The 21751-nt window shown below is 45.6% G+C and overlaps 1 protein-coding gene across 3 annotated transcripts in view; it reads left to right on the top strand.

Annotated features, from left to right (window-relative positions):
• MMEL1 (membrane metalloendopeptidase like 1) overlaps positions 1-21751 on the top strand; it is a 1408056-nt gene that overhangs the window by 1284833 nt on the left and 101472 nt on the right. For all 3 annotated transcript variants that reach the window (XM_069610215.1, XM_069610216.1, XM_069610217.1), the window contains exon 17: positions 9006-9064. In XM_069610215.1, coding sequence (XP_069466316.1) covers positions 9006-9064 — 59 coding nt within the window. The remainder of the gene's footprint in view (positions 1-9005; positions 9065-21751) is intronic.

The following is a 21751-nucleotide window of genomic DNA, read 5'->3' as shown; positions in this document are numbered from 1 at the left end:
CTCTGGAATAACCGGAGAGTCCAGACATTGCTGGCGGCAATGTTCGGAAGAGAATTGCACTGTTTGCTCGAACCAATCAATAACAGGATTATGTGTTCGCAACCAAGAAAGGCCGAGAATAATCCCGAATTGTGGAGCTGAAATAAGGTCAAACATAATGTACTCCGAGTGACCTTCAGCAGTCGACATCCGAAGAGGCCCCGTCTGTTCCGTTATCTGACCTGATATCAGACGGGGACCATCAACGGCATGTACTTCTTCCGGGATCTCTTTGATTATAATGGATAATCCATGGTGATTAGCCAGCTGGACATCCATGTAATTCCCACTTACGCCGGAATCGGTCATGACAAGGCTGGAAAATGCCTCCAACCCAGGAGCAGAAAAGGACATATGAAGGTATACGTGAGAGGGAGAACAACTGACCCCTGAGCCTTGCATCTGCTGCCTCGTCCTGCAGACTCAAGTTAAGGATGAGCCTTGGCGTTTCCCACCAATTTAGCTGGTCTTTTGGGACAGACACGAATGTAGTGACTTTCCTGGCCACAATAAAAACAAAGGTTGTGAAACACGCGCCTTTCCCGTTCCGTCTTGGACAAAGGCCCTCTGATAGCCCCTATTTGCATGGGCTCTGCTTCACTTGAAGCGCTGGCAGTACCCGTGTCTGGTTTGCCGGAGGTGCGGAGTTCCGGGTGTCTGCGTTCTCCCCGTCTCTGCCGCTGTCTGGCATCAACTTGTAAGACTAGGTCTACCAGTTCTGAAAAAACAGACGGTACTGCTGGTACTACTGCTAGGGCATCTTTAAGTTCGTCGGAAAGGCCCGTATAAAAGACAGCGGCTTTTTTTTGTTCTGGCCACGAGGTTTCAACCGCTAGCTGGTTAAAGCGAGCAAGATAGGTCACAAGGTCCGTTTTTCCCTGAGTGATAGCCAGAAATTCAAGATCAGAGGCTTATGCCTTGTGTCTCATGTCAAACACTGCATCCATAGCGTGGATGATAGTGTCAAAGTTATACAACACCGGGTCGTCCCCCTCTGAAAGAGGGTTAGCCCAGGCAGCTGCCGTCCCACCCAAATGGGACAGAACAAAGGCAGCTTTCGTTGTGGCATCTGGAAACGCCAGGGGTCGGCAAAGAAAATGCAAACGGCACTGCTTTACGAAAATGCGATACGTTTTAGGGTCTCCCATAAAACGTTCTGGTGGAGCAAGAGGAAAAGGCCCGGGTAATACCACTGGGGATGGAGCAGGAGGGACAACTGGGTTGTCGGGGGCCTGCAACTGCTGCAGCCTCACCAAATTCCTCATCAGGAGGTAACGGTTGTACAAAGCTCTGTAACACGTCCATACGTTGGTTTAAAGTCGTATGGGCCGATGCCATATCTGCACTCAAGGCTGACAAGGCTTGCATGAGCGCCTTTACTGGATCTGGCACCAGATCCATTTCACAGGATGATAATAAAGGCACCTTAATCTGTCAATACCAGACAATCTTGGTCACATCCCCCTCTTTGCCTGAAGCCAATTTGCAGCCAAACTTTCCTCACAAGAGCACGGTCTGTAGGAGTATGAGAAAGCACCTAACAGACTAGGGGCTTGAGTGAAAAGGCAGGAGCAGCAGCAACAGAGCTAGAGGAAACAACAATAACAGCTGTTTACTACTTTGATCGAAAGTACCAACCGTATCCGACACCACCCCCTATTTCCCACTCTTACCTGCTCCATGAAGAACAAGACCCGAAACCTACTTGGCCACAACGGAGGAAATGGAATGAAGAACCAAATAAAGAAGGTCCAGGAGAAGTCCCGTAATCCCAACAGGAAAGGATTGACAACAGTTTGTGTCGTACTGCAGAGCGTCCAGGTATTTAGTGAAAAGGAGTGACCAAAGAAGAAAACAGGAGAGCGTCCACAACAGTCACTCTTGTGTCCAAATGAAATCCTTGTGGTTCAGCAGAGCGTCCCAGGGTGCAGGTAAATGAGTCTGTGTATGGAGGTATGGAGGAGGGGGCAAAATAAACAAGGATAGAAGAAGTAAAGGAATGGAAATAAAAGAGAGGAAAATACAGGTAAGGAGCGGGTCCAAGTGGGAGCGCGAGGTACTTGACCAGGTTTCAGAAGCGATAACGCTGAGTTGCAGAGTTCCGGGGTAGCGGCGTAACAGGACAGTAGGCAGTGGGAGTCCAGGTAACGTATGCCGGGTAAGGGGTAACAGGAATCAATCCGAAGGAGCCGAATACCAGAAATCAGGGGCAGTTCAAAATGGGCAATCCGTAATAACAGGCCAAAGAGTCAAAACAGGTTCAAGAAACAAGATTGCAGGAAACAGACACTTCACAACTGGCTGGCGAACTCAGTTAAGGAGCACCATTCCGTGTGCGCAGCAAGAATAAGTAGTACTCGCATACAGACGTGAATGATGGTCCGTGCGTATCACGTGACTGTAACGCCTAACTCGAGGACTAACATGGAATGCTGGATGCTGCAGTCCACACAGAACCGCCGTGTTTTCGGCGTTGAGCCAGACGCCAAGGAATCTTCCAAGTGATTGGAGGGGCCATCGCAAGTCTTCGTAACTTTAGATAAGGTTGATTCACGACAGCTGTATTGCATTAGACCCTCTGAAAAAGAGACTTTGAATGGCAAAGTGACTCTGGCACAGAACGCTATGATGTTGAAGTTTTGAATGCACCCTTGTGCTAGAGACGCCAGAGACTGTGCTAAGCTTGAGGGTGCCACATTGTCCTGTGCTGAAAACGTGGCGAAGGGAAGCCAATGGCTTGAATATCCTGACATATAATTTCTGAAACACTTTTTTTGTTTATTAGTATAGGCCCTTTTCTTTTTACAAAACACCACTAGGACTGCATTATTAGTATTTGATGGTTTTAGCTTGCTCCCATCTTTAGATTTAGGGTTAGATAGACATTTTTCAAACCCAATTGAAGTTCAATAAACACCCTTGAACTGCCGTCACTTGCGTCTGTCTTACTGTTGATATCATGCCTTCCTTACACCACAAAAACCGCAAAATGTTCTATTTATTGTATAGTCCAACTAACTCTATGGAGTTAACAAACATTTTAAATTACCATAGACAAAAGCAGGCAAGTCCCAAAGCATAAACCACACCCACAAAGGTAATATTGTTCTGCAACACCTGATCCATTGCTCAATTTTACTCTTGGAGTGTTGGATATTTTGAACAATTACACAACGAATGGTGTAAACAGTATGTACCACTTCATTTGTTATAAAAAGGGGCCTGCATTGTGCGGCTACGAGGAATGCTGTGGCTTACCACACATGAATCTTCAGGGTCACCCTTATCCATTACTCCACCAGGAGAATCAACAGCGAAAGATTCCAAGAACCTTCTCCATCTGTCTTTACTGTACTAAGGTGGTTATACCCAGGCAGAGTTTTCAAACTTCACTTATGCTTTTGCCATATTTTAATGGCATTCCAGCCCGAGGGATTGGAGGTACATCGGCTGGAGCAGGTAACTTGCTTTAAATTACATTGTTCCCCCTGCTAACACCAGAGCTGTAACCATGAGAAGGGGGTAGAGCTCTTTTTATTCAACATTTTTATAAGATGTGCCTGTACCACTTGCATATATTTTATATGTAAACTTTACCATCTGACGAGACCGGATGTAGAAGATTTGTTATGTTGCATTAATATTACAGACCAGTCGTGCTTCTCATAGAGTGACAGCAGGCAATTTGGGAGAGAAACCAGATATTAGTATTGAAACCAAAATTCCTCGTTCCAAACTTCTCTCACTAGTATCCAGTTGGCAGACAGCTTATGTTCTCATCGCTTACTCTAAAATATTGTTTTCGAACCTAACCGAAAGTTGATAATTAGCCATGACAATTACCTTTAGTTCACTCAAAATTAGAACACACTGCCTTCTCCAAATCGTGGGCAGCAGAGATCTGAAAACACTCTTTCAACTAACATAACCCAGAAGATAACCGTCTTGAATGAATAGAGAGGAAGCAATAGCTTTCTAATCCCTGCAACCTTAAAAACATCCTTATAATGTTATAGAGCCAAAATGGGGGACAACATTGGGGTAAAGGGGTGTAGTTTTGAAAAAACACGGACAGGGTTTGTTGAATAGGTGGAATCTGGTGACGGTTCAGAGTCTAGCAGAGGTGGAGTAAAGTTGGGGGAGGTACACAGGGACGTCATTTGGGGGTCGCCAGAGGTCGCAACTGCGACCTCTGTGGTCTGCCTTGCGACCTCTGTGGTCTCCCTTGCGACCTCTGTTAAAAAAAAGAAATTAAAAAAAAATTTCGTTTTTTTTTCTTCCGTTTTTTGTAACGCAAGGTGGCTGGCTCTCATGTTCAGGCCCTTTAAAAAAAAAAAAAAGAAAAATAAGGACAGGGGTGCCACAAGTCTAACACTTTCAGCACTGACCCTAAATAAGAAAGAATAGGAAACCAAACAATGTGTCTTTCGGGAATTCTGTACAATAATTGATAAACTCATTAAAGGTTTATTTCAGGCACACTTCAGGGTGTGAGTCACTGATTTAGTCTGTTCTCAAATGCCTCAACTCAGCCTTTAATCCTTCTGAGGTCGATAAATGAGTACCCACACAGGTTGGGTGATATTGGGTGTATATTTTTTCTATATAAAGCGCTTAATCGTAAGTGCTATACAATAACACATCATTATCATTTGGGCATGGACGTCTGCTTGCATTCACAGTAATTTGGTAATATGGGCCTATACACACTGACCTTAACGCTACATATGGCGATCCATTCTTGCATGAAATGTACATCACATTATAGTGATATCGTAACCATATTTTTCGTAGTGTACAATGCTGTGATGTCACTTCCTGTTTTGGCAATGGGTGAAAGGTTCGTGTTCCATCGCTCCCGCGATATCACCTCGGGGTGTGGTCAAATGACATCACTTCCTGTGATGTCATCAGGGGGTCAAGGGTCGTGTGATGTCACTTCCGCTACCCCTGGCATTTTGGTGAAATGACGTCCCTGGAGGTACATGCGCTTATTTGGACTTAGTAGATAAATTGATATGAAATTATATGATATATATGTATTTGTATCATGCCCACACACAAGTTTTTCAGAGCACGACGAGGCAAGGGAGGGGAAAAACAAAACAATGATCCTACTAGGCCAAGTGACATTGAGAATGTGTAAGTGCAGGGGAGAGGGAACGGCGAAAGTGCGAGGGGCAGGGGGGGAGTGGAAAGTGCTGAACACGTGACAACAGGTAGTGTGGCCAGCAGGTGGTAAGTGCGAGAATAAGGTGTAGACAATGGGTAGATAGATAGATAGATAGATAGATAGATAGATAGATAGATAGATAGATAGATAGATAGATAGATAGATAGATAGATAGATAGATTTGTGTATCAATGTGTACATAGATTATTATTATTTTTTTTTTTTTTATTATTATTATTATTATTATTGTATTTAATGAGCTCGTGCCAAACTTTGAGAACCAATGGGGCAATTTAAAAAGGTATACAACAGAACAGAGGCATTGTGCACCTGCCCACCCTCTGTATTCCAGGTCCAGGTACCTGCTCACCTTGCCTTCTCCTTTGCTCCTCACTTTCCACTTCCCCCCCTTCCATGCACTTTTACCCTCTCCCTCTCCCATGCACTTGCACGTTCTTAATGTCACTGCGCCTATTAAGATCGCTGTTTTGTTCTCCCCTGTTCCCCTCCCTTGCCTTGTTGCGCTCTGAAACACTGGTGTATGAGCACGATAGAAATAAAATATCAATTCAATTAAATTCAACAGATGCATAACGGAGCACTTTCAGAGGTAACAACAGACCAGATATACAGTCGGGGTAGGATACAGAGGGGCACAGAGGAAGGGTACAGCTGTACAGGGTAGCTGGGAAGAGAGGGGCAGATGGCGTCTAGCAAGTCAGGCGGCACAGGGGCGACGTGATGGCCACGGTGCTGAGGAGGAGATAATCCTTGAAGAGATGGGGCTTGAGTTCTTTTCTGAATTGTATGAGCATGGGGCAAGTCTGATGCTGATGGGGAGGAGTTCCATGGTCTTGTGGTGTAGGTAGAGAAGGCTTGTTTTCTGGTCCTTTCATTTTGGCATTGGTGGATTTCAAACCTGCTCATGTCCTGGCTTCTGGTGGTGTGCTGTCCACCGGAGATGCTGAGATTCTCCACGAGGTAGCTGGGTGACTTGAGGGTGACTAGCTTATAGATGATGCAGCAAGATTGGAAGGTAATTTTGCTTGAAGTAGGAACCAGTGATGGTCGATGAGGGCTGTGGTGATGTGGTCGTATCTGCGTAGACTCTTGATGAGGCATGCAGTCTCATGTAGGTCACTTCTCAGGGGCACAGGGGAGGACAATGGGAGACCTTTGAGGAGGGCATTGCCCCCATCCTGGTGGGATAGGACCAGTGCTTGAATGGTGGATCTGAAGATGTCTGGAGGGAGGAAGGGCTTGACTTTCCACAGGAGGGAGAGCTGATACCAAGCTGTCTGAGTTTTCTCAGCTGTGTGTGTTTTGAAAAAGAGATGTTTGTCGATGTGGAACCCGAAGGACTTGGCAAAGGAGATGAACTTGGGTGTGAAGCCATCAGGGTTCATAGTTGATAGCCAGGTCTGTATGTCTGGGTCTTCAGTGTTGTTGGTGAGGACTAGGAAATCTGTCTTGGAGGGATTGAGCTTCAAGTTTGCACTGGACTTCCAAGACTGGATCAACAAGAGGCAGGTTTTGAGCCTGTGGATGTACTTGATGGAGTCGATCTTAAGGTTAGCTGTGTGTCATTGGCGTATTGATGGATGTGGACATTGTGTGTGGCTAGGGGGGCTCCAAGCGGCTCCATGATTAGACGGAATATCACTGAGGAGAGGATGGAACCATGCGGGACTCCACAGGTGATGGGCAGCATTGGTGATCTAGAGGAGTCCATCTGAACAAACTGCTTGCGGTTGGTGAGGTAGGACTTGAACCAGCGTAGGAGGAGGTTGCTGATCCACATGCGCCAATGTAGAGTGTCTGTGAGCACCTGGTAGTCTACTGTGTCAAAAGAAGTTGAGTAGAGAGGTTGAGTAGAACCAGGAGACAGGGGTCCATCGTCAAGGATGTTGAGGGCATAGTCGACCACCTGTATGGTTGATGTCTCTGTGCTGCATCTGAGTCTGTACCTGAATTGGTAGGTTTGGAGGAGATTGTTGGTGTCAATGTGTTGCTGCCGTTGCGTGGTTACCACTTTCACGATGATCTGACCTATGGGTGATGGGGAGATAGTTACCTAGGTTGTTAGGATTCAGAGTGGATTTCTTTAATAGACAGAGGATTTTTCCTGTCTTTGGGGTCGATGGGAAGGTGCTTTGAGTTAGGAAGATGTTGATTATCTCCAGGTAGGGAAGGAGAGCTTCTGCGACGAGGGTCTTGAAGATGGATGCTGGGAGGATGTTGTCTGTAATGGTGCGGCTTTGAGGTTGGCCAGGGTTTCTACCAGGCATTCTGCAGAGAGTGTCTTGAATGTTGTCCAGGGTGTGGAGATCTCACGAGAAGTGATGTGAGGTGGGTCTGTGGATGCAGAGCTTGTGTCTATGTGCTGGAAAATCCTGCTGATTTTGTTGATGAAGAAGGTGTTCATGGTGGTGGGTTTTGCGATGAAGTGTGATATGGAAGGGTTGGGTAGCGGGTTGACGCAGTGCTTGACCACTTTGAAGAAAGTTCTGCTTTTGTTGTCAACTTCTTCTATGGTGTTCTCATTGTAGGAGGCCTTGGCTGTGTTGATTAGTTGTTGGCAGTTTGCTTGGAGTTCCTTGAGGCGCGCCATGTCAGATGTGGTCCTGGAGCTGTGCCAGGTTTTCACTTGTTTTCTGATTACACTTTTGCTGAGGTTGAGTTCTTTCATGTAACAGGGTGCTGACAGTTTCAGTTTGCAGGTGCATTGTTTCAAAGGCGCATGTCGGTCGATGGAGGCTGAGAGGGTGGTTTTGAGTGATTCCAGTAGAGATCCGCAGGTCGGTTGGGGGTGTTTAGTCCATCTGAGGTGGAAGTTGGTGAGGTCTTGTGCGAGAGCTTCCACCAGGAATTTCTTGAAGGACCTGAAGGTTTGGCTGATAGGTTTCCGCTGGGAGTGCTTGACTGGGATGGTGTGCAGATGTTGAAAGGCATGGCCAGGTAGTTAGACCAGTCATGCGAGAGAGACCTGTAGTTGATGGAAGGCAGCACTGTGATGATAGGGTCGAGGATGTTACCTTTGTCATGTGTTGGGTCATTTGTGTGCTGTGTGAGGCTGAGGGTATCGAGAAGGCAGAAGAGAGATAGATAGATAGATAGATAGATAGATAGATAGATAGATAGATAGATAGATAGATAGATAGATAGATAGATAGATAGGCTGGCTTGTAGATGTGCAGATTATGGATGGGGAGATGAACGAGAGATAGAAAGATACATACATTGAGAGAGAGAGAGAGAGAGAGAGAGAGAGATGAAAATCATTGTGTTGTATAGTGAAAAGAAGGGTGAAATGAGCAGGAAGAAGAGAGGTTAAGGGAATCGAGGCACACGTAAATCTAGCATCCCTCGTCTCTTGGCGCATTATTCTGGCCACCCTCCTTAAAAGCTTTTAGTTCATAAACCCTGCCTACGTTCAAGTGTTATATCAGAGTGACAGAAACTAGTAAAAAGAAACCTCAGCGGAATAACTGCAGAAAGCAAGGGAATTGGAACACGTAAATTGAATACAAGACCACACAAAATAGCTGGTTCTGACGTAAGAAACGCCGAGCGGATCCAGGAAGCACTTCCAAGAGGGAATGGGATCTTGTTCAATTTAGTAGGTGAGGCTGACGCGCGCGCCATGAGGCGGCCAGGTCTGGAAGCAGGCAGCTTCCACCGATGGAGGACAGGGTTTGATGTGGCTGCAATGCACATTAATCTCAATTTGCGCTTTTAGACACATACTTGAACCAAAACCTAAACACGTGCCTTTTTACGATTTCTTTTCTAGGTGGATAATCGGCGCTGCAGTGGTCAATGCCTTCTACTCTCCCAACCGAAACCAGATTGGTATGTAGCCAAAAGGTCACTTATTCTCTTTCTTTTCTATTGTTGTTGTCGCTGCATACTATTTCCCCCTCTTATAGACAAAATAAAATGTAGTTTGTAAACTAGAAAAGATGCAGACGCCATTCAAATATGTCCTACTGATCATTCATAAACTTCAAGGCCTAAGAATGACTCCTGTACTCCCTTGTTACCTTCCCGCCTTGAAGCGCTTTGAAGCACTTCACTTGTGTATAAGCGCTTTACAAATAAACAATTACATTTACAATTACAACCTTCAATGAGGGATTTCGATCCAGATCAAGACAAAAACAAAAACCCTCAGAGGTGATGTTTCTTACCCGCACCGTCTCTGCAGCACGGGTCTTTACCATGACGCCTTTGCATCGTGGGTCTTCACTACATGGCACAGGTGGGGCAGGTGGACCGGAGTGTCTGGTTCGGGAAACCTGTGGGGTGTGGGTGGGGAGGGGGTGTAGAAAGGGGAGACACCAAGGAAGAGGTGGAAGCAGAGCCGCGCAGTGTGACTCAGGCGATAGAAGTAAGTGTGGCAGTGCAGGACAGGCGTGAAGCAGGGACTACCCTTTGAGGAAGATCAGAGTAGACCAGCGGCAGGGCAGGGTGGGAATGGGTTCCATGGAAAATGCTGTACAAGAAAGACCAGTGCAGCACAAGCCTGCACAATGAAGACATGAAAACTCTTCAGACGGGTCCTCTCCTTTTCTTTCAGAATTCTGCACGTGTCTACCTTGGAGGCCACGGTTTCCTGCAGAAATGCAGTCACATACAGTTGCGTTGTCACAGGATTAATTTGCAATTCCAACATGTAAGATGGCGTCCAAGTAGATGAGTGATGCTGGGGGTGGTAGAATGATTATGGAAAAACTATATTTCCAAACAAAACAAAAGATGGCATCATGTTAGTGTTGCACCATTTGATGGCGCGTAGACTGTGGTTCTTCACACGGTTCTATGTGTTTTCCAAGACTTTTTCGCTTGTTTTACTTAGCTCATGCTAATATTTGACCTGGCCTATTACTTCTTTAAATGCCACCTTTAAGAATGGTGCAGACCCCATAGATGACACGCTTACATATATATCAATTTATATTCGCCATAGTAAAATCCACTTACTCCCTTGATAAGAGCAAAAAATATTAACAAGGCAAGAAAAACTTGGAATTTGCTAGTTTCAGTGGGATGCACTGAAATATGTGACTTAATAGCTTGTAAATCCATCAGATGCACTGGCAAAGCGTGTGACCATGTGCGCTTGCGCATCTATTTATTTATTTATTTGAACATTTATAAAGCGCAAAACTAAGGCCCACAGGCATCTTGGTGCTAAAAGACGGCAGCCCTGCGACTAATACTTCAAACTCCTAACCTGTAGAAAATAAAGTTGAGTTAGAACAGATTGGTTTTCAATGCTCTTCTAAAAGAGGGATACTCTTCAATAGTTCTTAAGGATAGTGGAAGAGCATTCCATAAGCTAGGGTCCAGGACTGAGAAAGAACAGCCACCCAATCGCTTTTGTATTTGGGGATCTTGAAATTTTGGGATCAGTTGTCTAGCTGGGCAGTACCGCTCTAATTTCCCTTATAGGTATTGAGGACCGGCATTGTGCACAGCCCGATGGACGGCACAAAGAATCTTAAATTGCATCCGAGCAGCCACTGGCTTTCCACAATGATAGGTCTACATATCTTCTCCAGCAGCAGATGGGCAATTCGTTCCAGACATTGAACACTGTTCACATAAGGCAATCATTAATGGAACCAAATATTTGAATACAAAGAAAAATATATTGCCAGATTTTTGGACCCTTTGTACATAGAGATTCACACGCATCAGGGATGTGAAAAAACAGCAAATCACCCTACGGGTTCGCCACTGTAGTCACATAAAATGTTAAAAGATGACTGTGGTTGCTTGGTCCTGATTTTTACTTTATTTTTTATTTGATTGTTTGAAGCGCGGCCCTAGCTCGAGAGCAGCGGAGCGCTGTATTTGGCCTGGCATCTTTTAACAGTTGTGCAGCACTGTGAGTTGCGCTCTGTGCATCCATTGGGATTAGTTCATGGTTAAGTCCTGATTCAATGCTTGATGTGATAACGGAGCCCTGACGCATGCGTCAAACCTCTTCCACTGATCTTGGGGTTTGCAGCCCAGCCTGGAAAGGAAATCAGAAGGTTCCTGTTAGTCGGTCGGATTTGATGAGCATGCGCAGGTGGAGAGGAGTCGAACTAAATTGGGCCTTTATTTGTAAGCATTTAATGTGGAACAAATGACTTTGGGGGTCATTACGATGTTGGAGGTAAGGGGTTAACACCGCCGGTAATGGTGCCGGTACCGTTAACCCCTAACCTCCGCATTATGAGGTCCTTTAGCGGGTCCCGTTAAGGGTGGCTGGTTTTACCAGGCGCACTTACTGGGAGCCGCTAAAGGACCAGCATGCTCCCCATTCCGATTGAGCCCTATGGGGGCTCGAATGGGAATGGGGATGGGTTCCCTGAATGGGGAAATACCGGGTCCTCCAAGGTTGGAATGGCCTGGTAATTCCCTATTCTGGGCACCCGGACCCGGTATGCGGTAAGGGGGTAGCCATGGTGCAAATAGCACCATGGCTACCTCCAACCTTGGAATGACGCCCTTAGTCTCGAACTTGGAAATGCTTGGGGCAGCTTGATGCACAGCGCAAGTAAATGATGGGCCAGAGAGAATTCAAAGAAAAGCTATATTGGTAGGATGTCTTGTCCTGGGGTTTTATGGAGCCACCAACAACTTAGTGGTATTATGGACCTTCTGGTAAATGATTCCATAAAATGAGGGATTTTGACAAGGGTCATATTTGTAGGACTTTGAATACTTTGAGAAAAGACACAACTTTTAAATGTGACCCTGATGTGATGGATTTTGTTAGTCCAGTGTTACGTGTTATCTGAGCAAACGGGTCAAACTTTGTTTCTAGTTTTGTATGGGTAGTTTGAGGTTTCTGCGTTGTGGTTACTTTGTGATGTCTCTGCACATGTCATGCTAAACGCCAATTTAGAGGTGGGGTTTATATTATAACAGGGATCTGCAATATTTGGCTCTCCAGATATTTTGGACTACCACGACCATTAGTCCAAAACATCTGGAAAAGCTATAGGGTGGAGTGCTGTAGCATTTTTCTTTTCATTGCAGACACTGTTCTTGGAGCAAGCGTAAACTATTGTTATGTTACCTGCTACTGGCACTCCTAGCACATCCTTCATTATAGCCTGGATCTTGTGCAGGAATGGCTCCCCAAAGTCCTGCCAGCTACAGGTGGACACTAGGACCTCAGGGAGCAATTTTGTCCCACTCAAAATGAAAACTCGGTTCCACCAGGCTTTTCTTCCTTTTTTGGGGCATGCAGTGAAATGCATGGAATGCCAGCAGAAACACGGGTTCCTTTGACTTTCCCCATAGCATGCAATGAATGTGGGGGGATACCTTTCCCATGCACGCCTGGGCGCAGGGAACATCTGTGATGACATCTCCCATTGCTTCATTCATTTCCACGGTCTGCGCTACGTTGAGGCTTGCTCTGCAAATTCTGGAACATTCTGCAGATATTGAAGCAATCCATGGGGATCAGAACAATCCAGTTTCTGGCAGCATTGGGGCTCTGCGCAGGAACTATACAGATGTGTGGAGAAGGTGCAGAGGCCACCTTGCACAGTCAGACTAATAATGGTCAAGGAGCAATACAGCATTGCAAGCAGGTTATGAATGCTACAGGTAGCTCAACATCAGAAGCTGGCATTCTGGCCCTTCACTGATAGCATGGGACTGAGGGAATCATATTTCGGAGACACAGAGAAGTCAACTAGCGGTTCATTCATATTGTGTGGAAACTATGAAATCTGTCATTCAGCTTTATTTTATAGTTTGTTCCTTTGATTGTTTCAGGGCCATGCACTCAGTAAATCACCAACCACGTCGTTCCATGAGGGCTCACGCTGTGGTCATTGTTAGCTCAGTAATATCAGAATTACAGCAGAGTTCTGACAGGATGTTCCGACTTAATCAGAGAACACTACTTCCATGTGCAGGAGGGCCATGCACCTTGAAAGCACTCATTATAAAAAAAAACAACTCTCCAAACCAGTCCAACATGGCCGTTCTCTTCACAAACAAAGAATTTTCCCCCATTACATTTTGCTAGATCACTCCACTCGGGATATAAAAAGATGACAAATTGAAGCATTTTACATCCTGTAAGAGGATTCAATTCAACACTACAGCTAAGTCAATGCCTAGTCTGGGATACTGAATGGAAACCCTTATTGATATATCTTTATGTCCAGTTCATGCATTCTGGATGACTACCCCTATATAACACCCCTCTCTTGGAATCCTCCTGACCCCACTGAGCCAAGAAGTAGTTCTGTTTTGCAAGTTAAAGGTTTATTTGAGAATTTAAACAATGTATATATATATCACGCTTTATAATAAATTAATAATTGAATATCACACTTAATCTGATCAGTAATCAATAATGGATAGTCTGGCACTAGCACACTTCTTTATAATCAATGATGAGTGGTTATAGGATGGATAAGATAGCAACAATACTTTTATGGTTTCAAATGGATGCAATGTGGAATGAAATGCAGTACAGAAAATAACTTGATATAATTTCAACAAAGCAATGTAATCACTTTTCTCTGGCAATCCCCTCCCCCCCTTTATGCAATGCAAGGAAATGGAAGGGAGGCACACAGTTCTCAGTAATGCAATCAAATGTTATTCAGTTCACCCCAGCAAGCTTACACTACCGAAGTTTGAAACACAGGCCCAAAATGCTTTTATATGTGCTGGCAATGAGGTGAGGAATATACTGAAATGCTTTTAATTCCCTCTAGGAGGTTCAGGGTGAGTGAAATATACTCGGGATGAGTTCAGGCTCACTTTAGCAATGCTCTATAATGGTTGTCAGGTTGCAAACGAATTTTTTTTTTAACGGAAGGCAAGCAGCAGCAGATTTTTACACGTGGAGAAACTTGCAAATCGCGGCAAAATGTCAAATCGCGGCAAAATTTGCGAATGCGCCGGGCGCGATTACAGAGGAACTACAAGGACTATCACTATCGTTTTGGGGTCCTAGGACAGCCTAGGATCTCAGCTTCCAAATGAATTTGAAATTTTAAAGTTCAAAAAGACAAGTGCAGCTTGCAACTAGAAAATGACAAGTGACAGCTTTACAAATGACAGGTGACAGTTAGGAGACAGTTCTACTTAGATTAAAATAGGATTGAATTATATTATTTTAACTAAGAGATTGGTTCTGCACAGTTTGCTAGGTACTCACACTATATTCTTGAATTAAATGGGCCTCGCCACGGATCTGGTCAGGTTTTAGACTGGACTCTGGTTCAGCTCTCTGGTTCTGCTGACGGGTCAGCTCTACTCTGCTGGTCTGGTCTGGGTCTCTGAAGGTGGATAGATTGAAGTCTCTATGTTGGCTCTCTGGAGGTTGATAGAGGTAAAGTATGGATTTTCCCGGCAGAGCTTCCAGCTGCAAATGGATTTGAAGGTCCCTATCTGTCCTGCCTGTCTGCTTTTATGTGTTTTGAAAATGGGTGTGTGTGAGCAGCATCACTAGACCCTACCCCTCTCCACTTGTCATTGGCCAAGCTTTCATTTCTCCCCTGATTGGGGGAGCTAAATTGTGTCAGAGTGATGTCATTTTACAGCCTGCAGAAAGTCCACTCCTCCTGTCAACTTGCACACAAATCTAGATTTGAACCAAATACATATTTGCAGAGGTACATATTGTTTTAAAATCATATGCACCCCTCACATATCACAGGAGGTATCCCCTGTTCAAACTCTGCTCTTCCTGGGGGCTTGCATTCAGAAATGGCAACATTTGCACTTTTTAACTGATTTTGCAATTTCGGACATTAACCCAAATTTACACACATGTGCGCAAGGAGTATGGACATTAGTTGATGAAGTGTCAGATTTTTCACATGCACACATTTTGAGTAATATCCTCTTTTCCGCTAAAACCCCCCTGAACATACCACTGGGTCCTAACACGTCTTAAAATGTGGGCAGAAAAATCACAAGAATTATGGTGTCATTTACATAATTTTCACAAGTCCGTACTATGAGTTATTCATCTTTTTAGAGTTATGTTCTGGCCCCAAAGGGGTGTGGTTTCCCCCCAGCACAAGGTTGAATTTCTGGTTTTTCCAGTTCTGCCAAGCCAGCTTGCTCTCACAGGCAGTGCTCCTCCCCTGTCCTTCCAGGAGGAAGCTCCATTTACGACTCCCGCCAATAAAACATTTGCCTGAGTCAGGACAGGGCTTTGATCAGAGCTCCTGTATTCTGTGGGGGCTCCCCTTAATTCAATTATCAGAGAGATGGCATATCCTTATTGTGGCCAGCAAAAGGCAGATAGGCCTGGGAACACAGCTGTGACTCAAGTTTCACTCCTGATGGGGGGTAGTTGCCAGGCAGAATTCAGTTCCTTAAGCCAGGTTTCAGATAAAATGTCACTTTTTGTTCCCCAGTTTAAGTCAAGACAATTTTTTACATATGCAGCTAGAATGCTGATTCTAAGTTTAAAACTATGACATTTAAACAATTGCAACCTATGTGACACTCAAAGTAGGTCACTCATTTCTTTTAAACATTTAGATTTTTAGTGTCTTTCAGTCCAAATTTACTTAAACTGCTGAAATCCACAGCTCAGCCAGTCTTGTTATAAACCTTCAAGTCACTTCAGAATATAACTTTACATTGGATCCACCTCTCAGTAAGTCTTTCTTTGGCTTGCTTTGGGTTCATTTATTCAGTTTTATACAAAAAGTAAAATCTGGTGTTGTTTTAAAACGCCGGCTTTTGGATAGTGGTGAGTACTGGTACTGCACCCCTTTTTGGGATTTAAGAAAATGAATTCCCAACAGTTATGGGTTTGCTTTTGGCAATCAGCATTGCCATTCCCAATGGTTTCAGACTACTGTGTGGGTAGTCCAATGGTGGTTTTAGGCAGTGTCCTTCTGTGCCCATAACATCGGCAAAAATGAGTGGCAGCCTATTCTTCATGCATTTCCCTGTGCATTTTCTGGGAAGCTCTGGCCATCATGATGTTTTCCATGTCAGTACTGCACAGTTTTGAGGTAGGGCTTGGATGCGTGGATAAAAACATCCCACAAGCCCCCCTCTTGCGATGGCCATTCTGTTTCCTGATGGGACTCGCAAGACCTGGGATGTTTCCTCATCTTCTTCCAATAGATGGCACAGTCCAGCATCTTTTCCTCCATCCGGTATTGATCGATCGGTTCTCCTCGCTGGTCCTGATGGGAATATTGGGCGGTACACGGGGCCCGTCGCGTCTCTGCTCCCGGTCTCCGGATCGTCCTCCTTGTCCCGTCTCCAGGTTTTCTTTCTCCTAGGACGACAAAGGAAGAGCGGCAATACCTATTCATAGACATTTTTCCACCACTGTTGAGATAGTGGGGCAGCATCTGCATTTCATCATAACGAAACATTACATTCTTATTTTGAAAAAAAAAAAAACACTATAACTAAGAGACAGTTTCATGCAAATCACAATATTTTAGAGACTAGATGTGGTATGTTTTATGGTTGGAACTGAATTAGTCTGAGACGGTACCCGCTAGGATTCCAGAGGATTCCTCCAGTTGTTGCAGAGTGTGCCTGGGATGGCAACATTTCAACTGGTTTATGTGGACCCACTTGTCTTCCCCCTCTGCCAAACCGCCTTTGGGGATGCGGATCTTGTAGGCCACAGGGGAGATCTTGTCGATGATCTCAAAGGGTCCCTTCCATGTAGGCAAGAATTTCCGCTGTTTTGCCTGGTTTCTTTGGAAGTTGTATAGATAGACCCGGTCCCCCACCTGATATTCCTTCCTGGAAGTTTTCAGGTCATAATGGGTCTTCATGCTATCAGCCGATCTTTCTAGATTCTGCTGAGCGTAAGCAAAAGCATGTTGAAGGTGTTTCCTTAAATTCTCCACATACTCATGAGTTCTGGAGGCATTTATCAGTGTCTGCTCTTGGGTCCTGTAGAGCAAATGCTGAGGAAGCACCATCTTGCGTCCAGTCATCAACTCAAATGGTGACATTTTGGTTGCAGATGAAGGGGTAGATCTGATGGCCATTAGGACCAGAGGTAATCGGATATCCCAACTTGGCCCAGAATCTGCCACAAACTTCTTTAATATGCTCACAATGGTTCGGTTATATCTCTCTACTGCCCCAGAAGAAGCTGGCCGGTAAGCAATGTGCAACTTCCTTTTGACCCCCAGTATCTCCCACATCTTTGTCATCACTTCACTGGTGAAGTGGCTACCTCTGTCTGACTCAATCCTTTGAGGTAGACCAAAACGGGAAAAGATGTGGTTAATCATCAAGGCAGCTGCCGTTTCTGCCTTGCGGTTTGGGGCTGGGAGACATTCCACCCACTTGGTAAACAAGCATGTCACAGTCAACATGTACTTATTCCCCCTAGCAGAGCGAATCACAGGGCCTACAAAGTCGATTTGTAAATCTGACCATGGCAGTGTCATCCCCCTCTTTTGGAGAGGCGCATGGTGCGTGAGGGATGATGGCTGAAATTGTGCACACACAAGACACCCCTTCAAGTATTGGTCGAGGTCCTGCCCCATGTGTGGCCAGTATGCAACCTCTCTTAAGATTTCCAATGTTGTGTGAAACCCCCTATGACCGGCGGTGGCCGCATCATGGGCGTGACTTAACATCAGGCTTCGGAAGGAGGTAGGAACCACCCACTGATCGTGGCCAGCTTTGGATTTCCTTACCAGCAAACCGTCTTGGATTCGGAACATTTTTGGACATTTCATCAACACTCTTAGGTCCTCTTTCCCAATGTAATCGGTATCCGTCAGGGGAAAGTTCTCAGGGTCCTCAAGGTGTTGGTAAAACTTACCAATTATTGGATCCCCCTTCTGAGCTGTAATCAAATCAGCATCAGGGGTCTCCTTACTCCATTGTGCAATTGAAAGGTCGTTGTGAGCATTTGTCTGGGACCTAGTGATAGCAGTGACCTGGATTTCCCCCAACAGGGACTCAATCTCAATTAGATCCCCTTGGATGGCCCCGGTTTTGGCCAGCTGATCAGCTAAGTCATTTCCAGTTTTGTCTGGTCCCTCTACTTTGGAATGACCCTTGATCTTTTTCCAATAGATGGTCATCTCATTCGAGGTGACCAGATCATCAATGTTTTGGATCAACTTCCCATGTTTCAAGGGTTTGTTGTTAGCACATAACATGCCTCTGGTTTTCCAATTAACCAGGTGCTCCACGAACCCGTTCCGTACATAATCCGAATCTGTGATTATGACCAGTTCGTGGAGTTGATGCTGGACAGCAGTGAGGATGGCCTGATGCACAGCCATCAATTCTGCCACCTGACTACTTCGGGGACCAATTTTGTATCCAGCGGAGGGTTCTGGGGACTCATTCACCCATGCATTCCCTACGCCGGCCACCAGTTCTTTCTCCCCGTCGTTGTCAACATGGTAAGAGCATCCATCCACATACACAGTGGGCATTCCCTCACACTTGTCTTCTTCAAAGACTTTGTGTGGGAATTAAGGTATGCCTCCGTGTTGTCCTTGATTTTTAGACTTTCGTCCTCGAGACAGTTTTCTCTGGCACAATCATGCAAGTCAGCCAGACCTTGCGCGAGGGGACTCTTCTTGTTTTGGCCATATCTGACCTCCACAGGAAAGCCTTGCATTGACAGAATCCAGGAAGTAATTCGGGAATTACTCACATTTCCGGCCCGGATTCTGTCACTTTGGAGATACTGCAGAGGCTGGTGTGGAGTCTCCACTATGATGTGTTCTCCATGGATAAACGGGCGGTAATTCTTCAATGCCCACACCGTTGCCAGGAGTGCCTTCTCACAATCGTTGAATTTTTTCTCCACAGAGGATAAAGTTTTGCTCGCATAGGAGATTACTTTATTGACCTTGTCATGCTTTTGGTATAATACCGCCGTCAAGCACGTATTAGAGAACCCCGTCTCCAGGAAGAACTCCTTGTTTCTGACAGGGTAAGCTAGGCAGGGCGCTTGTGAGAGGCTTCTCTTGAGTTGTTTTACTGCCTCGGCTTGTTCTGGACCCCATTCCCACTTGACCCCCCCCTTCAGGAGATGAATCAGGGGTCTGGTGATCTCTGCGTAGCCCTCAATGAACTTTCTGCTGTAATTAGTCAGTCCAAGGAGGCTCCTTAGTTCCCGCAGAGTTGTGGGGCCTTTCAGTTTCTGAAGTGCTTCCACTTTCTTTTCCTGGGGACAGAGGCCCTGAGCAGTAATCTCATGCCCCAAGAAATTAACACGGGTTCTACACCACTGTGCTTTCTGAAAGGAAAGTTTTGCTCCGGCGGCCCTCAACTGGGTCAGAACATAACGGATCTCCGCTATGTGTTCCTCCACAGATGAACTTTTGATGAGGACATCATCTACATAAGCCAGGTTACCCCTCGCACCCAGGTCGGGCATGGCCTTATGTAGGAAAATATTGAACTCATTACCGGAGTTAAGGTATCCGAAGGGAGTCCGGGTCCATGTGTAATGCTGGCCCCCGAAGGTAAAAGCCAGTTTGTATTGGTCCTCCCTACTGACCGGCAGGGTCCAGTATCCATTGGTCAGGTCTATTGCAGTGAATACCTGTGACCCCTGGATCTGGGCCAGCCCTTGGTCAATGTAGGGCAGAGGCCATCGGGAAGTATGGACCCGTTTGTTGAGCTCCCTAAGGTCAGCGCAGAGTCTCCACTGGCCGTTTGGCTTTAATATTCCCAGCACCGGATTATTGAAGGTGCTGTGGATGGGACGGATTATTCCCCTGGACTCAAGGTTCTTAATTATTTCAGTAAGGGACTCCATGGATGCGAGAGGCAAACGATATTGCTTCACAAACACTGGAGTCATGCCAGGGTCCGTGGGGATTGTTGTTGTGTGGATGTCAGTGCGACCACAGTCATATGAGTCTACCGCAAAGAGATCTTGGAAATCCAAGAAAACTTGTTTCAACTTTTGCTTTTGTTCCAGAGTCACACAGGCATCAGCTAGATTGACTCTCTCTTCCACCATCTGCCTGAAGCCTGGAAAGACTTCTGGTTTGGCTATCTCCGCAGCCTCCTCCAGCTGGGTGGAGAAGTCCCTGGTCAGAGTGCTGATTTGGACCGGAGGCTTCAGGTGGGAAAGGCAGCCCTCATGGACCTGGAAAATCACCTCATCCCCTCTGAAGTCACAAGTCACATCTTCCTTACCATAAGGGCAAGAAGAGTACACCAGGAAGTTCCCCCCATGCCGGGTAAAAATCCTGTCTGGTGTTGTATTGTCATCACTGTCACTGTCAAAGCAGTCCTTGGGGATTGGCCCTAACAGTTCATTACCTAAATCTATGGAAAAATGTCGGTCATCAACCGCCATTCCAATAATGGTGCCTGCGGCTAGAGTAATACTCTTTAAGTCGCTGTTATCCACCTCTATTGGAATGGTGTCATGTTCTATGTTGACTAATGGAGTTGGGTTTACCCCTAACCCTTGCAGTTGGACAGAAGCATTTAGATGTATATACGCATCAGGGTTTTGCAAATATTGTCCTCTTTTAACTTTCAGTTCCAGGGAGAATTGTCGGGTCCTTTCTGGGATGGTGACTTCCTCTTTGATCTGAATTTCAACTGCATAAGGTAGCAATTGAGCTGACCTAAATGCTTTTTCTGGATCATCAAAGCCCATGGGATTATCCGCTAATCGGGACCAAGCTTTGAAGTTTATTAGGTCCAAACTAATGGCAAAGCGATTGAGAATGTCACTGCCTAAGTAAAAGGCGGCAGGGACGTCTCGCACGACCCAACAATTGTGGACTATGCTCTTGTTGCCAATGGAGATTTTGAGCATACACCTGCTTGGCAGGAGATGTTTGGAATTAGGTGCTTCCAGGTCCATTTCCCATTTGTCTATCAGTTTGAATGTGGGAATGGCTGGATCTTTTGGGAGTTGGCGGAACATGGCTTCGCTGATGAAGCTCTTACCGTTGTTCACACACACTCGAGCGAGAACAGAGTCCTTCCCATCATTTAACTGGACAGTGATGAACAACTGCTCTCCAATTTGCTGAATATCAGTCAGGCTCTGAGCTGATTTCACATCTTTCTGCACTATAGGAGTGGGAGTTTCTGATTGTGGATTAGTATAGAATCTCAGAGTGTTTCCTTCCAGCGTGGAGTACCACTTTAGACTGGAAGGAAGGTTGATTTTCAGAAATAGAGAGGACCCTCCATCACCAGTCTGTTGTTCTACTGCTATTACTGTCACGTCTGGAATTTGGCTATTCTGGAAGTGAAATTCTACTTGGTCAGATTTTTGTTCAACCATGTGGCAGGTGCCGTTTAAACTAACATGGTTGACACTCTGTTTTAATTTTATTGGTCGGCTAGTCTGGGTCCAGAGGACCTTGTTTACGCAATCTATTAGGGGTGACAACCTTCTCAGGAGGTCATTCCCCAGTAAACAAGGGGTGCCCTCTGGAGTCACAACTATGACCGGGTGTTTCACCTTGTGTCGCCCGATCTTAATGTCCAAGTCTGCAGTCCCCTCAACGGGAATTTCCTTCCCGTCAAAGTTCTGCAGTTGTCCAGGAAGAGAGGTGAGAGGAA

The sequence above is a fragment of the Ambystoma mexicanum genome, chromosome 8 (assembly GCF_040938575.1).
Source record: "Ambystoma mexicanum isolate Mex_15411 chromosome 8, UKY_AmexF1_1, whole genome shotgun sequence".
Taxonomy (NCBI): Eukaryota; Metazoa; Chordata; class Amphibia; order Caudata; family Ambystomatidae; genus Ambystoma; species Ambystoma mexicanum.
Note: the sequence above shows the minus strand (reverse complement) of the source record. Positions and strands in the feature narration are given on the sequence as shown.